Source organism: Ochlerotatus camptorhynchus, unplaced genomic scaffold, assembly GCF_037179485.1.
Source record: "Ochlerotatus camptorhynchus isolate MF236.1 unplaced genomic scaffold, CSIRO-AGI_Acam_v1.1 ptg000101l, whole genome shotgun sequence".
Lineage (NCBI taxonomy): Eukaryota > Metazoa > Arthropoda > Insecta > Diptera > Culicidae > Ochlerotatus > Ochlerotatus camptorhynchus.
This window is the reverse complement of record NW_027040591.1, coordinates 1,159,280-1,182,652: the sequence shown is the minus strand read 5'-3', so window position 1 is coordinate 1,182,652 and position 23,373 is coordinate 1,159,280. Positions and strand designations below refer to the sequence as shown.

At 41.7% G+C, this 23,373-nt stretch overlaps 1 protein-coding gene across 4 annotated transcripts in view; it reads right to left on the bottom strand.

Moving 5' to 3' along the window:
* Drat (Death resistor Adh domain containing target) overlaps positions 1-23,373 on the bottom strand; it is a 120,513-nt gene that overhangs the window by 39,840 nt on the left and 57,300 nt on the right. The window contains exon 1 of one of the 4 annotated variants that reach the window (XM_065219194.1): positions 2,225-2,895. The exons of the other annotated variants lie outside the window; for them this stretch is intronic. Within the exon in view, the coding sequence (XP_065075266.1) occupies positions 2,225-2,265 (41 nt within the window). The 5' untranslated portion in view covers positions 2,266-2,895. Of the gene's footprint in view, positions 1-2,224; positions 2,896-23,373 lie in introns of those variants that run through there. 4 annotated transcript variants of the gene reach the window in all.

Here is a 23,373-nt window from a genome sequence, read left to right as displayed (position 1 = left end):
TGATTAGTAGTATTTCCCATAGCTAAATTAATATTTGATCACCTTGCTTGCGGCGTTCAGAAAAGATATGATTTCAGTCTGATTGTGTAGTTCAAGCTTTCAATAAAACGGCATTAATCTCACAAAATCAGCAAGTGACAATTATAATGAGATAAGTTATTCGGGATTTGCGTGATCTAACACGCATTTAAACATATCACTGGAATATTTTCATTAATAATCCATTTTTAATCTACACTATGTTTGTATGATAATGCCTGTGAATTAAAACACTAATAATTAATGCCTTGTTCCGACTACAGAGTAATAACATGTTATAGTTATTATCTACAAGAAAAATGTCATCAAGACAAACTGACAAACTGACTTGACGCTGTTTTCACATTTTTCATGATCAATCCGCAGGTTTGTCACATAATATGAAAGTATTTAGACGCCAATTGATAGAGAATGATAGCGTTATTATCTAAAAAAAATTCGAAAATCTGTATTGGACTGATATGCGTTTATAGGCAGTACCCCTCCATACTGCCGCTATTCGCATAACAGTCCGATGTCCTGTGGATTTTCTATCTACATAAGACTGTACTGCGAATATCGTCTGCATAGGCTTCACCTTTCACATGGAATACGAATATCGATTAACTCTGATGCCCTAGGTCTATTATAGTTATCACACAGATGCGTTCTAGAGCACCATACGAAAAAGGTGTAACAGTTAAACATAATCGATTGAACGATTTTAATCGTGGAGATCACATAGATCAAAACACACCACGCAAATTATCACCGCATCTGATAAAGCTAGCAATTGTCATCTGCCGAATGCTGCTGTTGGTTTACTTCCGGTCTTAGCAGTTGAAAAATCGATGATCGAGATCGTCGTTTTAGGTATTTTCAAACTGTAAGATTCCATTGTTTTGCCATTAAATTCCTATCATGCTGGCCGAACGTGATCCGCTAATCCACTTCATGACATCCTACTCTAAGATCAAGTGTATTACCTACACGCAGTTGTTTTCGAAACTACAAGGTAATTGGCTTAATCAACCAAATACGACACAGAATTGTCGAAGACCTCCAGAAAATTCTACTTTTAGAAAAGTGTAAACATTCACGCACCGTCAATTCCCAGTATGTACTACTACATTAGGGTATGTCCGTCATAAAAGATCCCCTCGCGTCTGCCCACTCTTGCCCACTAAGGTCGAGTAAAGTTCTACATGGCCGGTGACGCTCAGCCATCAAAAGCTGCTCTAGAATGTTTCTGGTTTCTGATTGTTGTTGTTTACAGTAATACCATTACTACCGTAGACGACGACGACGATGAAGGGGCAAATATTTATGTGCGACGTTCCGTTTTCGATAGCTTACTTCGTTTTACTCCCTTTTCTCTTGTGTGCCGTCGTTCGTTGCGCGGATTCCAACACCACAATCATCGCGCACGTTGCCCGAAACATGGGGACGCAGCAACTGAGAAAGCGAACTCACGGAACGGACGACGTGTAGCTGAGTAAAACACGGAAAATATTGGCGAGCAATATTTTCGAGTGTTGTTGGTTGGATATAAAATCCCTCAGCTCCGATCACGCAGCGAGCAGCTGACAGACCACAATGTAGGTAGAAGTGGGTAGTGAACGAATTTGAGACGGGAAACTCGTAAAAAAGTGAGACCGGTTACCCAATACTGCAAGAGATGGGTGGGTATTGCTTTAATTTTTTGGGGCTATTTTTGGTTTTAAGTGAAAATTTAAGATAACTGAATGCTTAGAACAAACGAATCATTTCTCACGTTCACGCGACGAATCTTCACCTCACCCATCTAGGTCAACCACATCGTTAAGTTGCACCGCAGCAGCAGCAGCAGCAGCAGTAGGCATGGAGAAATCGCGTTCAGGCAGACAAACTGTTTGCCTCAGACCAATACCGTTAGTTAATTCATGCAGCAATGATCAGAATCAATTAGCAACTGCAAATGCAATTATTCCCTTCATTTCTGTTCAACACAGCACGGTTGCACGACTCCGGACCATGTGCTCTGGTTTTGTTTATCTACCATCGAGGCGAAACCGACTCTCCTTGAGGCACACTCTCAAGGTCATGCGACTTCCTAGTTTCGCGTATGTTCATCAAATAATTTTCTCCAACGCCGTATCAAGTGTTCAGGCGACCGACAGTAGTTGAGCTCTCTTCATTGCGCAAAACCCTTCCTAATGATATTTACCCAATTTCTGATAACAGCAAACTATCCACTTGAACAGCCATTTTTGTCACTCTTCAATTGTGTGATATCTGCTTATTTCACAACTCTTCTTCAACAACTTCACTTGGATTTTCTTCGTTTTAGTGATTAGGCACTGTTTACACTACAATGTATAAACCTTCAACTCTTTCTTCCACTTCACTCCAGGAAACGAACACACTTCAGTTGCAATTCTGTTTTGCTTGATCAATCACAAAAACAATTGCTGCAATTTCGTTACGGTTCACTTGCTTTTTATTGCGATTTCACCTTTCACTCACTCCTCCCAACTATGTATTTGCTAAACATTTAATCAACCAACTAATCCGGCACAATTCACTGAATCGGTCCCGATGGATCGAAATGTTCAAACTCGAAATCTCCCATAGGTTCAAAAATGAAATGAAATTTCTCTAACCCAAACACAAAGCGGTAAATATTACTACTATTACCATTCAGGAACTAGTCTCAGTAGTAAGGCGCGTTTAAGTGCAGTGCAGGCGTGTGAGCGAATACTAAATTTCTTCTTACGGTCAGTAGATAGTCACTTAGATCTCTTCCGAACAACTTGACTCGTTGCGTTCACTAGACGAAATGCGACCCAGCGAGGTTCGACTGTACGATTTTCATGCAGCTTCGTAATAATCGTAAAAAATATTTTTATTCAAAGCGCTCTTGATGTTGTTGTTGCTGCTGCTGCTGCTCCGGTCGCTGATGTCGTCGCAGGAGTCGTTGTGTTGAACGAACCGTGTGCGAGAAGAAGAGCGCGCCGTCAGCCATCATCAGTGTTGCCAGTTGCCACAGTTTTTCACGTCTTCATCTGTATTTTGAGTTTCAAAAATCGTTTTCATCTGTAAATGCTCAAAAATCTGCAAAATCTGTATAGGGGAAAAATCTACGTGAACGTGCCGAACAAAAGTTTGGTATGATGCTTCTATTCAATAGCTGAAAGACGAAGTGTTGAATAAGGCAAAATAAGATCTCGAAAACAAAAGGCGCACTTGAAGTGTACAAAAGGCGCACGCGAATTCACTTTTCTTTCCGTTCGATTGGCCAAATTGGGATTCTAATGGCGTTTCAATGGCTAATAAACCCATGAAAATCCGTAGTCCAAGTAGAGCCGCCAAGAGCAATTTTACATTTTCAACAATAAACGCATATTTCGCATATGAACTAACGGTACATATGGAATGGTAAATAAATGTGGAAGCCAGTTTGGTGCTAAACTACGCTAGATTAAGCAAGACTAAGTTCGGGTTGTGCTTAATAGGCCGGGAATGGGGTACCCTAATAAAAATTGTATGGTTAATTTGCTTAACGACGTGTTCTGGGTATCATCCAAACGATTTGTGGAATAGTTCAATGATTTGGATTATCGTTCGTTTAAGGTTATTTTTATAAGGGTAGTTAACCCTGTTTATTTTCCTGTAGCGAATTTTCTTAAAAATCTGTATCATTGCAAATAAATTAGGATATGTGGCATCACTGACCAGTGGTGGTATGGAAAATGACTGTTCTGTGCCGGAGAGCGAGAGCAACCTTGCTGGGAGTAAGTAATCGGAGCAGGAAGAGAAGTAGGCTGAGCGAGCGCATTGACCGTCAGGCTCTCAGAAAAGGAAAATGCTATGCTTTGAGCTTTGAGGGAGACTTTATAAACAAAGACGTTGGGTTTGGTGGGGCTCAGCATAAAGAGGGATGCCAGTTATGCTGGAATTTATTTTGGAATTCTGGAAACAAGACTCGTTTACTTTTAACGTCTAATCAGAGAAGAAATATTGGACTCACAGCTTATAAAAATTAAACATTAAAGCAGCTCAATCGTATTATTTAGGGTAAATGACGGCTTCGGTACTTCTTTACCTATTACCGTCAGGGGGTAAATGATGGCTTAAGCTGATTTCGCACTGTTTGCCCATTCGACAAATATTTGGCTCGTTAAGTTTTGCCAAATAATGCTCTTTTTCATATATGTTTTCCTAAACCATTACACTTGTCTGATATTTGGAAAATATTTGACCAACAATCATTTGATCAAATACTACAAAAAAAAAAAAAAATAAAAATAAAAAATGGTTAGTCAAACTATTTGTCAAGATATTTGATGACGGACAACATTATTCACAGTTGACCAAATTTATTTATTTAGCCATTCATTTGATATTTAATTGCTGGTGGTATTTGGTTCAATTTAATTTGCGTCAAGATAGCGAATTTCGATAATCTCAGGCTTCATCCCAGATTGGAGATCATATGATCCATATCAGGTTGGGTGAACATAAAACGATCATGAGTTCATTCAGGGTTCACTGGAATCGGTTCTAGAACAAATTTTCTGGAGAAAAACTATCATGTGACAAGCGAATAATGCTCATCTCAGGTTTCTTTAAGAGTCATATCATCAGTTGCTTCACAATCAGTTCTGAACCATATTTACAGAAGTAATGGATTCGTATGATATGAAGTATCAAACACATCCATTTTTGACGAGAATCTTTTCATGACTCGGAAAATTTTATTTGATTATGAAGTTAATCAAAAATCATTGAAACTATAAGGAAAACCAGGAAAACAGGAGGAATACAACTCAAAGCTTATAGTTGGAGTCAATAGCTTGAGAGGATCTTCAAAAACATGCAATGAACTTGAGGAAAATTATCATCAGCTTTCAAGCTTAATCCAACAACGCTCTACAAATAGGGATGTACCTTGGTGGAATAAAACCTTAGAGAAACTTCGGAAGAAAACCCGGAAGCTATTTAACCGAGCGAAAATAACAAGACAATGGGATCAATACAGGGCCCTTACATGTTGTAATAAGGAAATCCGAAGATCTAAAAGGAACGAGTGAAATGAAAATACTCCAGTTGCTGCCAGATTACCATAAGTCTTTTCAAAAAATCATTCAAATGGCTTAAGAACTTATTAAAAAAGAAGACGGCACTTTTACCAACAATCAATACGAAATTAACGATTTTAAATTGGCTCACTACTTGACTAGCCTATTGGTTCCAAGCAAATTGACTAACGTACCCCTTTCTAGTATAAATTCCAGTACTACACTATGTTTGTTTTGATTCGCTATGAAAGTTTGACAGATAAAATGAGGGGTTAGTGGATTTTCCCAAGTTTCGAGGGGTGAATCGATTAGCTTGGGACCGAAGAGAATACCAGAGCTGTGCCAAAAAGTTGAAAACGTTTGTTCGGGACCTTCTGGTCTTAGAGTTACCTCTATGCTTTTACCAACAATCAATACGAAACTAACGATTTTAAATTGGCTCACCACTTTAGTAGCCTATTGGTCCCAAGCAAACGATTAACGTACCCTATTCTAGTTGAAATTCTATTACTACACTATGTTTGTTTTGATTCGCTATGAAAGTTTGACAGATAACATCAGGGGTGTGTGGATTCATGCAGAACATGCAGGGGTGAGTGAAATAGCTTGGGACTGCTTGGGACCGTTGTTCTGGTACTGAGTGAGCCAAAAATAATAATGATTTTCTTTGGGACCCAGTGGTCTTAGAGTTACCTCTATGCTTTTACTATGTCTGTGGAATAAACATTAGAAACAATGATGAAAACACACTTTCCATTCATACCAACCCAAATGAAGACCAAAATACACGTGCAGCGCACACTGGCTCTGGAAAAATCAGGACGGAAGTTCAGACAACAATGAATTAATCGACTGGGTTAAAGATTGCCAGGAAAGACGCTCATAATCTGGCCAATAGAATTTTTACAGAAAAACGAGTCGAATGGGCGATTTATTCTTTTGCACCTTTCAAATCACCAGGTAGGGACGAAATTTTCCCAGTACTATTTCAGAAAGGAAAAGGAACTTTGACACCCATTCTAACAGGCTTGTTTAGAGCAATTTTAAGATTAAGTTATATTCCGATAACTTAGCGTCAAGTAAAGGTTATATTTATTCCGAGGCTAATACAAATGATAAAACTTCTTCTAAATCCTTCAGGCCGATCAGTTTATCATCCATTATGCTAAAATAATGGAGAAAATTATAGATCAGCATATAAAATCAACGTACTTGATTACAATTCCTTTGAGTAAATACCAATTTGTATATTAAGCTGGTGAATCAACAGTAACAGCTCTTCACACGCTTGTTACAAAACTAGAAACATCTTTTGAATCAAAAGAAATGTCACTAGCAGCGTTCATTGATATTGAAGGAGCATTTGATAATGCATCTTATAACTCCATGAAAAACAATATGTTGAAGCGTGGATTCGACAAAAGCATCGTTAGGTGGATTAATGAGATGCTTTCTAAAAGAGAAATCTCAGAAAATCTTGGAAGCTCATCCATAACAATTAGAGCTGTAAAAGGGTGTCTTCAAGGAGGTGTTCTTTCGCCTCTTTTTTGGCCTTTAATAGTCGACGAATTTCTAAAAAACTCAGAAGCAAAAGGGCTTCGAGATAATTGACTTTGCAGATGACATAGTCATAATAGTACGAGGAAAATTTTATAATGTCATTTCAAATATAATGCAAACTGTTTTAAATTATGTTTCGTCGTGGTGCACTAAAGAAGGGTTGAATATAAACCCTTCTAAGACCACTATTGTACCGTTCACACGGAAAAGGAAATTTTCTATAAATAACTTAAAATTGACAGAAACTTCTTTAGAACTTTCACGAACAGACAAGTATCTGGGTGTCATTCTTGACAGTAAACTTAACTGGAATTCACATATAGAGCAGGTTTTTAATAAGGCAATAAATGCTCTTTGGATAAGTAAGCAAACTTTTGGTAGGAAATGGGGCCTATAACCAAAAATGATCCACTGGATTTATTTGACGATTGTAAGACCCAGAATATCCTACGCATCATTGGTTTGATGGCCGAAAACTAATGAAAAATCGGTTCAGAAGAAGCTGGGGAAACTGCAAAGACTTGCTACTCTCTCAATAACTGGTGCGATGAATAGCACACCGAGTATGGCACTAGATTCTCTACTTTATCTGCTTCCGTTGCATCAATTTATACTACTTCCTTGAAGGTGATCTTACAGGTCACCTTAGTATTTTAAAATGTTTAATATTGATTCTCTCGTATTAAAAAATGAATACTGGATGGAGAAAAAATATAATTTTGATCGTTTATACAATGGAGCAGAATTTGATCGTAATTTTTGGGAAAGTGGGGGACCAAACATCAGACCAGGTTCAACTGTTTTTTCATACAGACGGTTCAAGATTGAACAATCGTGTGGGAGCAGGGGTAACTGGTCCAGGAATAGATATCTCAATATCTATGGGTTACTGGCCAACCGAGTTTCAAGCAGAAATTCAAGCAATTCTTGAATGCTCTGTAATATACTTGCGCAGAAATTATAAACATTCGAATATCTGCATTATGTCTGATAGTCAAGCAGCATTACATGCTTTAAAATCAGCAACATGCAATTCAAAACTCATATGGGAATGTGCAATGTCACTTCAGAAATTGGCCAGTCAAAACCAAGTAAACCTATATAGGGTTCCTGGCCACAGTGGAATTGAAGGGAATGAAAAGGCCGACACGTTAGCCAGACAAGGATCATGTCAGCAATTCATAGGACCAGAACTATTATGTGGATTTTCTGCTTGTTCTCTTAAAATGGAGATCAAGAGATGAAAAAAAAGTGAAAGTGGAGACTGGATAAGGGGCTGGCAGAACCCTTTGATATTTGGAATGCAGGTCCCAGTCAAGTAGTACATTTCATTCGAAATGTAATACCTGGCTGGCTTGGTCAGTCTATGTCGGTCGCTTCACAAAATAGGGATACGACATAACTGATAAAGCAATAGAAAAACGGGGAATATCACAATAGATCAAAGTAATGGTCGCAGTGATTAATATATTTGGACGCATCAAAAGGACCAGGACCTGACGGAATTACACCTGTATTCTTGAAGAATCTTTCTGAACAACTCACCCTTCCTTTAGAACGCCTTTTAAATATGTCTCTGAAAAATGGGAGATTCCCGGAAACTTTTTAATCGTCTCATTTGGTGCCTATTTTCAAATCAGGCAAGAAATCTGACATCCGTAATTATCGTGGGATTGCCATTTTCTCTTGCATTCCAAAACTATTTGAAACAATCATAAACGACAAAAAAACAGCAAGTAAAAAATCAAATTATAGACAAATAGCACGGTTTTTTTAAAGGTCGCTCAGCTGTTTCTAATCTTCTTGAATTTGTAACAATGGCACGCAATGGACAATGGCAAGCACGCTGAAGCTCTTTATACTGACTTCAGTAAAGTATACCGAATCGACATACCATTATTACTCTTTAATTTGCAAAAAATAGGAATGGAATCTAGACTTCTGAATTGCCTCCAAACATACTTAACGCAACGCAAACAAATAGTTTGTTTTCAAAATAAACTTTCAGAAGCTATTTCGGTCACCTCTGGGGTGCCTCAGGGTTTTTATTTAGGCCCAATTCTTTTTATTTTGTACGTAAATGACATTTTCTACATACTTAAAAAAAATGAAAGTACTTATATATGCAGACGACATTGCTGCTTGCCTTGCGGTCCGAAATGGAAATGAGCAGCGCTGTTTAATAACTTTTCAGGCTCAAGCAGAACGATGTGCAACCAAGCGGCACTCGATTATGACGACTAAGTTCACGTTTATTTCATGAACACAATGATCAAATTAACATTTGAACATTTTTCAAAAGTTTTTCCATGGAAAATTAGAAAACTATTCAACTTAACAGATTTATAAAGTTATTTCCTATCGATTGGTATATTTAATCCACAAATGACAAAGTAACATGCGTTCAAAACCTAACAATATTTCGCCACACATTTTTTTTTTATTTGCACCACAGTATAGTCCGCAAAGACGTAGTTCTACGTAAAAAAAACAAACAACGCTTCTCACCCAAAATCGATAGACCGAGTGCAGAGTATTTGTGAGTATACTTTCCAAACGTGAATACCAAAAAAAAACATATTCAATAAAGGATTGACTAAAAAAGATGATTTCTTCTGTGACTAAATTCAGCATTCCTACTTAAATATCAAATGCTGTGCTTTATCATTTGTTATAAGTCCAGAGTTAAAAAAAAAATTATGGTGGTATTTAATCTGTTAATAAGCATTTATGAGCGCGTTCAAATGCACTTTTGGTAAGCATCAATCCTGATCTGGCAACATTAGTATGCATCTTTCCAATGCACACTGGCCCAGAAATGCAATCTAGCGGAGCAAAATGTATAACTCTGAAATGCAGCATTTCTGCGATTTGGTGTCTTCGGTAAAGTTTCTCATCATAAAAAGAACTATCTATTGACATAAAACTCAAAACTCTTCCGTAAAGATGGCACCACAATCTAACTTCTTTCACTGACGTTTAGGAAACTTGATGTCTTGGGCAAATTTGTTTGCCTTGAAAAAATAAACAACTTTTTTGAAGACGTAAAATTTCCACAGGTTTCGAGTTATTTAGACTTAAAGAAAAAATGTCGAAAATATGGTTTTTTCTTTCTGTTTCGGTTTTTTCGCTGACAACCATATAATTTTATATTTTTCTCTTATGCAAATGCATTAAATAAATAACTTTTGTAAAGTAAACAAATTGGTTTAAGCTTCAAAATTTAAAGATATTGTTTAAAAACATAAAACAACAATTTGAACTTTAATATCTCCCAAAGCGCAAAAAATCGCAACCAGACATTTTCAGTATAAATTTAGCAATACTCGATAAACAAAATATCAAAATTTGAGAGAGGTATATTTTGGTGTTTCTGAAATTTCATCATTTTAGTGGAGCACGTATAATTTCTATAACTTGTTTTAATGCATTAATAGCGTTTTGAAGGCTTGACTTCTTCACCAAAGTTGTTTATCTTGATAAAATTAACAACTCTTCTCAAGAAGTCAAAACTCCACAGCCTACTGTTTTCGAGTTATATGGAATTCGAAAAAAAAGTGCCAACTGGGACACTCGGACCACGCACGTTGCGATTATCTCGAACGCTGCGATTTAGCCCTGGATGGGCTAAAAGCAAACGAGAGGGCTCATTTCCCCGCATACTCAACATCGTTTGCTTGTCTTCTGGAGATAATCGAGGCAAGTGTGTGCGTCATTCTACCAACAATCAATACGAAACTAACGATTTCAAATTGGCTCACTACTTGACTAGCCTATTGGTCCCAAGCAAACGATTAATGTACCCCATTCCAGTCGAAATTCTAGTACTACACTATGTTTGTTTTGATTTCCTATGAAAGTTTGACAAACAAAATGAGGGGTTCGTGGATTTTCCTATGTTTCGAGGGGTGAATCGATTAGCTTGGGACCGAAGATAGTACCAGAGCTGAGCCAAAAAGTTGAGTACGTTATTTCGAGACCTTCTAGTCTTAGATTTACCTCTAAGATTCTACCATGTTATACATAAATTTCAAGGCAAATGCTTGCTTATGTAGCATATACAGAACACGGAATCAAAAAGATTAAAAATCATTGCATCGTCTGCAAGGTCCACTTCTAACATTCGCTGCGTTGTTCATGAAGAGAGTATGATAGGAAATGGAACTAACCTTCGTTGCAATAAATTTTTGGTTTGTGTGTATCATCTAGTTTAGTATTTGAATTAGAGTTTAATTTATAGGTTCCAAAATTACCAAAAGGATCCAAAGTACACTTATTTTATAATTTAAAGTGATTATTGATTACAAAACTTCGTAAGTAACTTTCTGTACATAGCATTGGCATACAATTAAGATTAGATTCGAGTTTCACGGAATCACAATAATTATATGTAGGGGAAATGGATGTAATTTCGGCCTAAATTTCCCTAATTTGGGCCCATACATTCAGAAATCGACTAAATTTTTCAATAGCAACCAATAATATCCATTAGTACCATCCCAATGACGCGTTCATCTAGATAAAATTGATAAATAGCAGATTTTTACCGGTGGGCACAATCTTAGATCCATAGGCCAACATTAGAGACATTTCCCCTATATTCTGTAATTTTTTGACACCCAAATATGGCGCAGGGAATTTAAATAGCATTACTACCCTCTCTCCTAGTATACTACATGTCATTCTAGGCATTAATTAATTGTTAAGAAATTTGGTAGTATAATAATGATCACTTCAATAACTCATGTATTTTCTATTTGATAGAATATGAAAAATTAGATATCAGTTGATCATTTATATTTATAATTGAATAAACAAAATGTGAACTGATCTGCTGCTGGCATCCCTGTCGCCCGGCGAACAACACCCAAATCTTTGCAAACAACTGTCTCTCTCTCTCTCTTTGAATATGAGTTGTGCTCAGAATCACCGCCAACAAAGAAACACGCTCATGGTAGGTACTTAGGGAGTACCTGGTGTAGCATGCACTGTTGGGCCAAAATGCACTCCCTTCATTTTAAGCCAAAAATACATTTTTACAACGAAATAGTTACCCTACAAGTTAGATCTATGTTTGCTTTGGACACCGTATCAATTTGGCAGCTCTATGTTATCAGATAATATAAATAAAAACAAAAACCACTTTGCATTGGATATAGCGCAATGTTGTCCTCCGCATTGGAAAGATTTTTTAGCGATTCAAACATTATTAAGCATCGGTAAAAGATATTACCCATTTGAGTGAGATCCGAGCTACATTTGTCTAATAAAATGCTGGTAAGTTTTAACTTGTACTTCAATTGTATGATCAAAAACATTTTCAGGGTAAAATTTTATTATAATGCTAATAAAATTTGTGGAATAGTTCAATCATTTAGGTTATCGTTCTGGTATGGTATTTTTTATCAGGGAAGCTTTTTTTACGATGTATTCTTTCTTCAGAAATGGTCCACATCGTGCCGAAGTCTATGAGGCGGTCATGGACCTTTGAACAACTACGATCGGAACTGAAGGCTGTCAAAAATGAAGACGTTCATCTCCCTCAATTGGTCTTCATCATTTATAAGACGGCAAGGAGAGTCATACCAACAATCAATACGAAACTAACGATTTTAAATTGGCTCACCACTTTAGTAGCCTATTGGTCCCAAGCAAACGATTAACGTACCCTATTCTAGTTGAAATTCTATTACTACACTATGTTTGTTTTGATTCGCTATGAAAGTTTGACAGATAACATCAGGGGTGTGTGGATTCATGCAGAACATGCAGGGGTGAGTGAAATAGCTTGGGACTGCTTGGGACCGTTGTTCTGGTACTGAGTGAGCCAAAAATAATAATGATTTTCTTCGGGACCCAGTGGTCTTAGAGTTACCTCTATGGTCATACTGCTCCATTGTTGGGGTGCATTTTGTCTCGATAAGTGGCATTTCCAGATTGTTTTATCAATTTCTAAAATCACTTTTTTCAAGGTGTTTTCAAATTTTTCATGTAGTTGCGATTATATACAACTTAATAATGCTTAAGAGAATTTAGGCAATACATGATATTCACTGTTGCTTTTAATTTTAGTGAGAAAACACCTTGATTTCCTTAACTGGTGCATTTTACCCCAGGAACCCCTACTACGAGCAGAGAGAGCGCAAGGAAAATTCTATGTTGCACTCTCGAACATCATCATCGATTCACAACTTCTCACCAGCGTTGCCAACCTTCTAGATTTATTTGGATAATCCAGATTTTGTATCCCTCAGCCAGACAAGATTATTTTAAGAAAAATCTGGAAGTCTCCTATCCCTAATAAATTTGTTATGATTATTTTGCTTAACGACGATTCTTCAATCACCCTAATAAAAAAATACCATACCCGAAGGATAACCCGAATGATTGAAATATTCCACATATGGTTTGGATGATACCCTGAACACGTCGTTAAGCAAAATCACCATACACATTTTATTAGGGCATCCAAACCATGTGAAGAATAGTTCTATCGTTTGCGAGACGAACCAGCTTAAGGCTGAAAATTTCTTTAATAAGAATAACATTAGCCATGTTAATAACACATAGCAGATTTTTAGGATTTTTTTCAGATTTTTCGAAAAAAATAATTTCTGGCACTCCTGCTTTTCACAGCGTGGAGCAGGAAATAGAATAGAGAGAGAGAGAGTGAGCGAAAGAGAGCAGTTAGAATGTAGTAAACATTAGCACCGAGGAAAAGTTTTCCGCACCCATACCCATACCAAAGCAGCAGGCAGCAAGCGGCAAGCAACAAGAACAGGGAGCAGCAATCGGAAAGAAGAACCGTAGAGGGTACCATCAACCCCATCCACCACAAAAAGGAGGCTGATCACGCGGCCAGCGAGTGCTCGGTGCGTGAACAGCCAGCCAGCAGCGAACCGAGCTGCTTTGTTGTTGGTTGCTTTTTTTCATTCTTTCTTTCATGCATTCGAACGACGAATGATGCACAGGTGTGAGTGGTTCGCCCGGTTTCTCGTTGCACCCCACGGCCTACGCCCTCCCACTTTCCTGAGTGCTGCCGATCGTTTTCCTCACACACGGCTATTTTCCCGTTTGGGAGTTGTGTTACCTAGTCGGCTCTGTTTGCGTGATGTGACTATGTTTATGTTTTCGCCGAAATCCACATGGATACATTCAAGCTCTTTGCCGTGGGCCGTGCTACTTATGGGGGTTGTTTTTGTCAAAGTCAGTTCATCGATTTTACGTGTTTTATTCGCACCAGACCAGGCGGACTGAAGAGTGAATACTTGTGATGAAAATGACGTCACCGACCAAAGAAACAGGAATTCGATTCACTCTCGTTTGAAGGTTCACCTTTGAGTCAACTCGGCCAGCACGACAACAAACGGTAGGCTAGCTAGTGTAAACTGACAAGCACGCGTCTGCTGAATGGAGTTCGAATGGTAGTCGAACGAGCTAATGGGTGTGGGATTTTTTTAACAGCTGATACCCATTCGATATGGAAAAAAATGAGTTGGGAACAAACACAACAATGAGGAAACCAGTTCTGTCGTTGTTTGGTAAACAGTTTTGTTTATTTCGCAGTGTTGGTGTTTTCAATGAACACCTTTTTTTTCGTTCTTGTATCCAATTGCAGATGATTCTAATAATAAGATTTCACTCGGTTGAACCAAAGTTGAACTCAATTAATCTTTGATCACGTTCCAAATTACTGCTGAGGTGATCCGCAGCCGAGAGTGATTTGCTTTTCATTCCGCATCAATCCAGAAATAGCAATTCGATACCAACATTTCATTAGGGCAAAATTGCTTTCGAAAACTAACCATACCAGCCGATAGAGGCAGCATTACTCTACTTGCTAGTATTGTTAGTGCAGGTGCGAGCAGAAATCGAAGCAGTTTCGCCCTTTTGTAATGTTGATAATTCTTGTTTACTTTCTAAGTGGTTTCCGATTGTCTACCGGAGTGCGAGGATTTACTTGGAACCGAAAGCAAAACACGACATCGAGGTGCCAAAATCAAACTAATCCTTGCTGATATCCGATGCCTGGTCGTATTTGTTCACCACGGGCGAAGCAAGTAGGTAATTGAATTTTGTTTCGCTTGGAATTGATGTATGGCTGCTTGGGCTGAATTGACTGCGGAAAATTTTCTGAGTTTAAATATTTGTTTACTCCTTCAATAGGCTTGGATTCGCGGAAACACGACGGGTTTCGGAAATTATATTCAGTTGATTACATGATCTATGACAACCTCTTACAATATAATGCAATAGAGCAAGAATGATACGCACCGTAAAACGGGGTGTATTTGATAGTACGGGTAAGTTTGAAAATAGAATATAATGATTAAATTTACTCTCGGCACTTTTCCAAATTGGAATTATTGATTCCATATTGTAGCTTAGAGTATTGACCTTGATATCGTAGAGAGTTTTTATATAGTACTAGCTGAGTGTGCCCGGCCTTGCTCGGGATTCAATATTAGCTTAAGTGTATGCACCAATTTAAAAATCATGCTATATTGTACGTAGACCCCCCCCCATTGGCGTTGCCCCCTCCAGAATTATCTAGCCCCCCCCCCCCAGAACTTTTGGTGTTTTTTTATTCACCGGTATTTTGTAAAGGTTGTCAAGTTCGATGTTATTAATCTTTTTTTAAAGTCCTTTATGTTGACTACTTTTCTTATGTTCTGGACTAGAAGAAGAAATTTTGAGAAATTATATTGTATCGATATAATATACCGATGGTATATTAAGCCGTCTTCAGGCTCTACAAATTGGTCATGAGCCCAAGGATTTATCTTTAACTTATGGGAACTTTGTAAAACTCCAAGAACTTCTAAGAAGTTCAAGAAACATCGTAGAAATTGAGGAAATTTATTAGACATTCTGGAAACTTCATAGATCTACAGAACTACATAGATCTGAAAACTGCATAGAAGTGGAAAATTTATTTAAGTTTGAGAAGCTTCGCAGAAGTTAAGGGAACATTATTTTATTTCAGGGAAGCTCATTATTGATCGGGAACCCCTATATAATATCATGGCACTTTTTTGAAGCCTCGTGGACTTAGAATAGTTTTGGGAATTATAGTATGTGCAAATTCAAGAAATTTTGTTCGTGAAACTTTGCGGAAAATCAACGAGAAACGTAGAAGTACAGCAAACTTTGTAGAAGTTTTGCGAATTTCGTAGCATTTAGAAGAGCTGCTTAAAACTTCATACAAGGAGTGTAAGGAATTTTGGAAAGTTTCGCTTCAGTATAGGGAACTTCGTTGTAGTTTGCCAGAGATTTTAATTCTAAAAATCTCCATGAACTTCTTGAGGGTTTTGGGAACTTCGTTTAATTTCAAGAAACTTTCCAAACAAACATTTCATGTAAAATTAAGTTTTCTCAAAACGGAACATAAGCAACTCGACGAAGAGAACGTTTGATTGAATTTATTTTCTCGTTTCTTTCAACTTGTTCGGTTCCGAACGTTTGAATTTGCGTTAATATGTACATTTTGTCCCTATCTTCCCTTACATTCCAAACGAAAAGTTGAATCTTTTTGCCCATCTAGAACCCCTCGTCTTTCCCGTTGTCAGTGTCCAATCCATATTTTTGTTTGTGCCTCTTTCGACATTCCCATGTAAATAGGCGGAGCCTATTCTGTATAACCCTCACGCACGACAGAGAAAGTGTTAGTATATAAGTGAACGTCAAAGGGCGCAGTATTATTCATCATTCGCTGCCAGACTGTTGAGCAGTTCAGTCGATTTGAATTCTCTCTAGTTTCGTTCGTTCGTTCGCAAGTCGAATTAGCTCCGCGTTGTATAGTGACGCTCTCGCTGACCCAGCCATGGGTAAGAAATCGCGCGGTAACGCGAGTGCCGGCTTACCGGGAAAACAGACTCTCCCAGGAGACGGCGCGACCACCGAGCCAGCTCAGAAGAAGCAGAAGAAAACCACATTGCCCGTCCCGACAGGCGTTGCGGACCCGCAGCCGGGGCCTCCCGGAACTAAACGACCCAGACCTGAAGACACCAGCGCCACTGCATCGGCAGCAAAAAAGCTGCTGAGCAACAATCCGTTCTCCGCCCTGCAGAACGGAGCCCAGCCGCAGTCGGACCCTGAGACGGTGCCTAAAAAAGTTAAGTTGCCACCCTTCTATGTGAAGGGCTTCCCTCCCGGGCTATGGGAGCAGCTGGATTTCTACATTAAGCAGGGCCTTCGCTGCACCATTCAACGGTGCACGGAAGGCTACAAACTGATGGTCTCGGCCGAAAATCACTACAACGCAGTCCAGGCCCTCTTGGACAGGATGAAGCTGGAGTACTTCTCCCACGACGTCGAGGCCACCAAGCCGCTGAAAGTGGTGCTGCGCGGGCTCCACGACATGGACACCACCACCTTAATGGACGAGATTAAGGCGAACGGCCTCAAGCCGGTCGAAATCCACAAGATGACCCGCAGCAAGGCCATCAAGTATCGTGACCAGCTCTACTTGGTCCATCTGCAGAAGAACTCCACAACCGTGAAGGATCTCCATACGACACGCACACTGTTCCACATCGTAGTGAAGTGGGAGCGGTATAAGCCAACCCACCGTGGCGTCACTCAGTGCTCGAACTGCCTATTGTTCGGGCACGGCACCAGGAACTGCCGCATGGCCAGCCGCTGCATCAAATGCGGCAAAAACCACAAGATCGACGACTGCGACAGCATCGAGGAAGCCGCTCCCACATGCGCCAACTGCGGTGCTGCCCACAAGGCCACGAGTAAGGCCTGTCCGAAGCGGGCCGAATACGCCGAGATCCGGAAGAAGGCCTCGTCCAACAACCAGCCCGGTCGCAAGAAGGTCCCGGAAAACAACGCGCAGAACTTTCCTCCGTTATCACCGGTCCAACCACGGCCAATTCCAGTGTTGGCGCCGCTCCCGCTCAACCAACAGTTGGCTGCTGCCCAGTCGGCTGCCGCTGCAGTACCCAGTCAAGCCTCCGGGCCATCGACGGATCCCCCTGCTCTGGGATTGGCCGGTACAACCGGTGAAGCTACAGACGATTCTCCGCTGTCAACGGATGAGATCGTCACACTGTTGGCCCAGGCCATCATCATCAAGCGCACCTGCGCAACAAGAACACAACAGCTCCAAGCTATCATCTCCTTCGTCGCTAATTATGGACCGTGAACCCATAAAGATCGCCAACTGGAACGCTCGCTCCGTAGGGGCGAAAAACATTGAGCTTGCAGACTTCCTCCGCAAGCACGACATCGACGTGGGCCTCCTCACCGAGACCCACCTCAAGACCGGTGACAGCTTCTGGCTGCCCGACCACAGCATTGTCCGGCTTGATCGCACCAGCTCCAGGGGGGGCGGTGTCGCGGTCATCATCAAGAAAGGCATCAAGTACTGCACCCTACCCCACTACCGCACTTCCATCATCGAGGCCGTCGGCGTAGAGGTGGAAACATCGACCGGAAACATCCGGTTCATCGCCGCCTACTGTCCCCGGCAATGTACCGTTAGCAATGGTACAGCACAGCAGTTCAAGAACGACCTTGCCATCATAACCCGCACCAATGCCCGCTTCGTAATCGGAGGGGACCTGAACGCCCGGCACGAGGCCTGGCGGAACTACCAGCAGAACCAGAACGGCCGCCTGCTATTCGACCATTCCCAGCATGGTCTCTATTCCGTCTGGTTTCCGGACGAACCAACCTTCACATCACCGACGGGCAACCCATCGACGCTGGACCTGTTCTTGGCAAACACCAGATTAGCCAAGCCGGTTGCCGTCAACGACCTGAGCTCGGACCACCAACCGGTGCTGACCGAGCTGGGCTACAACGTGGCCCCTGCACCGTGCCAGCGGAAGGACTACCATCGAGTCAACTGGGTCCAGTTTCGACGCGTGGTCGACCGCCACATCGACGACAACCCACCGCTCGACACAGTGGAGGACATCGACCGGGCCCTGGAGGGTCTCCATCAAGCCATATCCGTGGCTGACGAAGAGTGCGTTCGACGAGTTCCTGTGAGGGGTAAGTTTCAAGCAATTGATTCCCACACCAAACTCTTGATTCGGCTCAGAAATGTTCGTAGACGCCAGTTTCAGCGGACTGGGGATCTGCAGCGTAAATACGAAATGGTCGATCTGAATCGGCAGATCGCTTCCAGAATGGTCTCAATCCGGAACGAGAGTTTCGGGCGGCTCGTTCAGAACCTGGACGACCGTTCCAGACCATTCTGGAAGGTTGCCAAGGTGCTGAAGTCTCACCCCAAGCCCATTCCACCACTTAGAGTCAATGACGAACGGCTTATCACCAACGAAGAGAAGGCCAATGCGATTGGGGAGCACATTGCCCAGTCGCATTTGCTTGGCTCTACAATCCCAAGTCCACTCGAGAACCAGGTTGTGCAGTGCGTCCAGACGTTAGATGCCTCCCCTTGTGCCGTCCCTCCAGAAGAACGGATTACAGAGGAACAAATTTGCTCAGCGCTGAAATACAGTAAGAACATGAAGGCTCCCGGGTTTGACGGAATATTCAACCTAGCGTTGAAAAATCTCAGCCCGAGGGTGCACTCGCTGCTAGCTGCCACCTTCAACAGATGCTTGGAGCTGCACTACTTTCCAAGCATCTGGAAGGTGGCAAAAATCATCCCGATCCGCAAACCTGGGAAAGACCCTTCACTACCGTCAAGCTACAGACCGATTAGCCTGCTCTCAGCGCTGAGCAAGCTGTTCGAAAAATTGATCCTCAGCCGACTAAACAAGTTTGTGGAGGAACATGACATTCTTCTTCCGGAACAGTTCGGGTTCCGTAAGGGGCATTCCACCAATCATCAGTTAGTGCGGGTGATGAATAACATCCGGAGTAACAAAGCTGTATCCAAGTCCACAGCCATGGCCTTGTTAGACGTCGAAAAGGCGTTTGACAATGTCTGGCACGACGGACTTATATACAAGCTTTGTAACTCCAACTTTCCACCATACCTTGTGAAAATCACCCGTAACTATCTCCAGCAAAGGTCGTTCAGGGTGTCGTTGAATAGTTCCCTTTCGGGACAATTTCCGATCCCAGCAGGTGTTCCGCAAGGGAGTCTGCTGGGACCACTGCTTTACAGCATCTACACGTCGGACATCCCTCCTCTAGGAGACGGTTGCGTGTTCTTTCTGTTCGCAGATGACACCGCGATAGCCGTCAAGGGTAGGATGCCTCGTGAAATTACGAACAAGCTGCAACGATGCCTTGACACCTTTACTGATTATGCCACCACGTGGAAAATCAAAATCAACGCCTCGAAAACCCAAGCGATCATGTTCCTTCACAGACAATCATTAAAACTTAAACCGTCTCCCTCCTGTACCGTAATAATGGATGGTACAAGGGTCGAGTGGTCCACTGATGTTACTTATCTCGGGATGTTGTTCGATGAGAAGCTCCTGTTCCGCTCGCACATAGAGAAAACCCTAGTTAAGTGCTCCGCCTTGGTTAGGTGTTTGTATCCGCTCATTTGCCGCAGATCCCGCCTCTCAAGGCAAAACAAACCCCAAGCCCCCGCGATCTTCTATGCCGCCCCGGTGTGGGAATCGTGCGCTCAGACCCACAGGAACAAAATCCAGGTTGCACAGAATAGAGTGTTGAGGATGATCCTAGATCGTCCATTCGACACAAGAATAGCAGACCTCCATCAAGAGGCAGACATTCCCAAAGTAGATTCCAAAATTGATGATATGACAACTAAATTTTTTCAAAAATGCAATCTTTCTGAACATGCTTTAATAAGCAATTTGTACATAGTAGGTTAAGTGTATATAGTAGAGTAGGTTAGTTTTAAGCTGTAAATAGTAGTATTAAGTAGTTTCTCTTCAAATTCTAAAAACAAAACAAACCAATCCCACCAAGGTGGTCGACCGTGTACTAAGTCTAGGACTAATCCTGTAAAACAAATTTTAAATTTTGCCCATACCTAAAGATGAAGAAAGCAATTAAATCACTTAGTAAAAATTTATATGGTAATCGTCCAAGTTAAACTAAAATAAAGATCATTTAAACAAAAAAGCGCAGTATTATTATTAGTATTTTAGTCGTCTTACGATAAAAGTCAAGAAAATAAACATTGTTACACAGAGAAGCCGAATTTTTCATTTCTCCACTAAAGGGAGCATCATTCCGATCCTATCCACTGCGGAACTGAAGCATCTGATCGCTGCTGTTGCTGAACCTGTTGCCGAACAGTCCACCCGTCCCGTTGCTCATCGGAGCAGCACCCAAGGAAGCAATTAGTGTTGATTCCTTCGATTCGGTCCACAATTAGATCCCTCCCGTGGTAGTCTAATGTGGATACCGTTTTGACTGCACACGGATCACCTATTGCTTAACTGTAATCAAATACCCGCTGCTGGAGCACCAACTAGAGAATCCAACAATCTCTGGCCTGTTGGTTGTTATCCAGTGGCAATTTTTGATTATTCCCCGAAGGGAGTTCCATTCCGGAGATTTTTACGTTGTGCACCGCACATTGTTTGGTCCTTCGAGCCGGATTCAGCATCGGTGCTTTGCAGTTGCAGTTGGATAATTTAGTAGCTCTAGTGGAGAAACCATCCATCACCATCGTTCGCGTTCCGAAAGTACAGTTCGCGCGAGTGAAGTGAAAATATTGAAGCACGTCCGAACGAGTTTTAGAAAAGACAGTACAGTCGTGTGTGTGCCCAGTTGGGACGAAGAAAGAACAGTAGTGTAGTGAGTGTGCCCTATTGGGCTGAAGAAACAGTCGCAAGTTCCACGCATCTATGTCGCTGCTCCACACCCCCCAAAAAGGTGCTGCTAAGATGGCCGATGTGAAGACGCTCGTACATCTTCGTGGCCAAGCGAAAGCCAAGGTGACCAGGATACGGAAAGCCATTGAAGAGACTTCGGAAGCTGGCGTTGTTCAATTTACCCTCGCCCAGCTAAAGGTGTATGCCAAGAATCTGGAGGCCCACTTCCAAGAGTACCTCAGTTTCCATCACCAAATCATTGCATTGCTGCCGCCGGAAAAGCTAGATCAGAACGATGATACGTACATTCAGTTTGAGACTCATCACATCGAAACCGCTACGATGGTGGAAGCCCTGATCCAGTCCGTTATACCGCAACCCACTCCTCCCGCAGTAGTGCCCATGCCTGCGCCAGGTTTCCAGCAACAGCAAATTGTTGTACAGCAGCAACCGCTTCCGGTTCCTATCCCTTCGTTTGATGGGAAGCCGGAGAATTGGCCAAGGTTCCAGCAGGTGTTTTCGGATATCATGGCCAGATCCAGGGACTCCAATGCAGTCAAGCTACACCATCTTGAGAGGGCACTTGCGGGTGGATCTGCCGCCAAGATCATCGACCCAAAAACGCTCTGTGAAGGCAATTTCATCCATGCTTGGGAGCTGCTGCTTGACGTTTACGAGGACGAACGAAAGGCAGTAGATTCGCATATCCATGGCTTGCTGAGCTTGAAACGTATGAGCAAGGAGTGCTCCAAGCAGATGAGGGAGCTCATAAACGAATTAACCCGCCACGTTGAAGGTTTAAGGCTGTTGGAGCAGAATTTGGAAGGCGTTTCCGAGCGTTTTGTTGTCGTCGTCCTATCCGATGCATTCGATCCCGAGACGCGGAAGCAGTGGGAGGCCACCATTCCCCATAAGCAGATTCCGAATTACGAAGACACCGTGACGTTTTTGAAGGAGCGATGTTCGTTGTTGGAGCGTTGTGAAGCCAGTCACCCAAGGTCGTCGTCAGCCAAGGAATGCAGTCAGAAGTCTATCCCGAAGCCCCCTACGATGAAATCGTTCGCTATGGCTACACCCGTAGCTAATAGTGATGCGAAATGTGAGATCTGCAGTGCGAGCCATCCCAACTTTAAGTGTGATAAGTTTATATCTCTGACGGTACCCCTACGCAGAGTCAAGGTAAGAGAGCTTAATCTCTGTTTTAACTGTTTGAGAAAGGGCCACCTTGCATCTAAATGCCCTTCGAGTAAATCCTGCCAGGAGTGTCAAAGCAGACACAATACGTTACTTCATGAGCCCAAAGTTTCAAAACCTGATCCAAGCCTCGTTCCAAGGTCCAACCCAGAATCCACCAAAGTTGTCGTTAATTCCCAAGTTCCTGCTCTGGTTGAAAGTATATCGTCATTGTCCAATCCGGTTCATAAGGTTCCTCGATCGGATGGCACGCTTTTGCTTACGGCCATAATTGATGTCCTAGACAGTAATGGAAATCCCCACCCTTGCCGTGCATTCCTCGACTGTGGTTCCCAACCACATTTGGTGTCCCGTTCGTTTGTTGAATATTTGGAAATTGAACAGAAACCTACACATGTGGAAATTTTCGGAGCTACCGGTAAAAAATCGGTGCTGGACAAAAGGGTGACACTTTCGATCCGTTCTCGTTGCATGGAATTTCAGGCCCAAATAGAATGTTTGGTCACCGATGTGGTTACTGGTCCTCTCCCTGGTCGAAAACTAGATACCCGATCATGGAAAATTCCTTCAGGTTTATCCCTTGCCGATCCTACCTTCCATACACCCGGAGAAGTCGATTTGCTGATTGGTGTTAAACTGTTCTTCCACTTGATGTTACCCGGGCAGTTGATGTTGGGAAATCAGTTACCGATCCTAAGGGAAACCCGATTGGGTTGGGTTGTTGCTGGTGGTGCTGAGGGTGCAGATGAGACTCAGCATTGCTACACGGCTAGTTTGCGGCCCCTCACAGAATGCATGGAAAGGTTTTGGTCGAT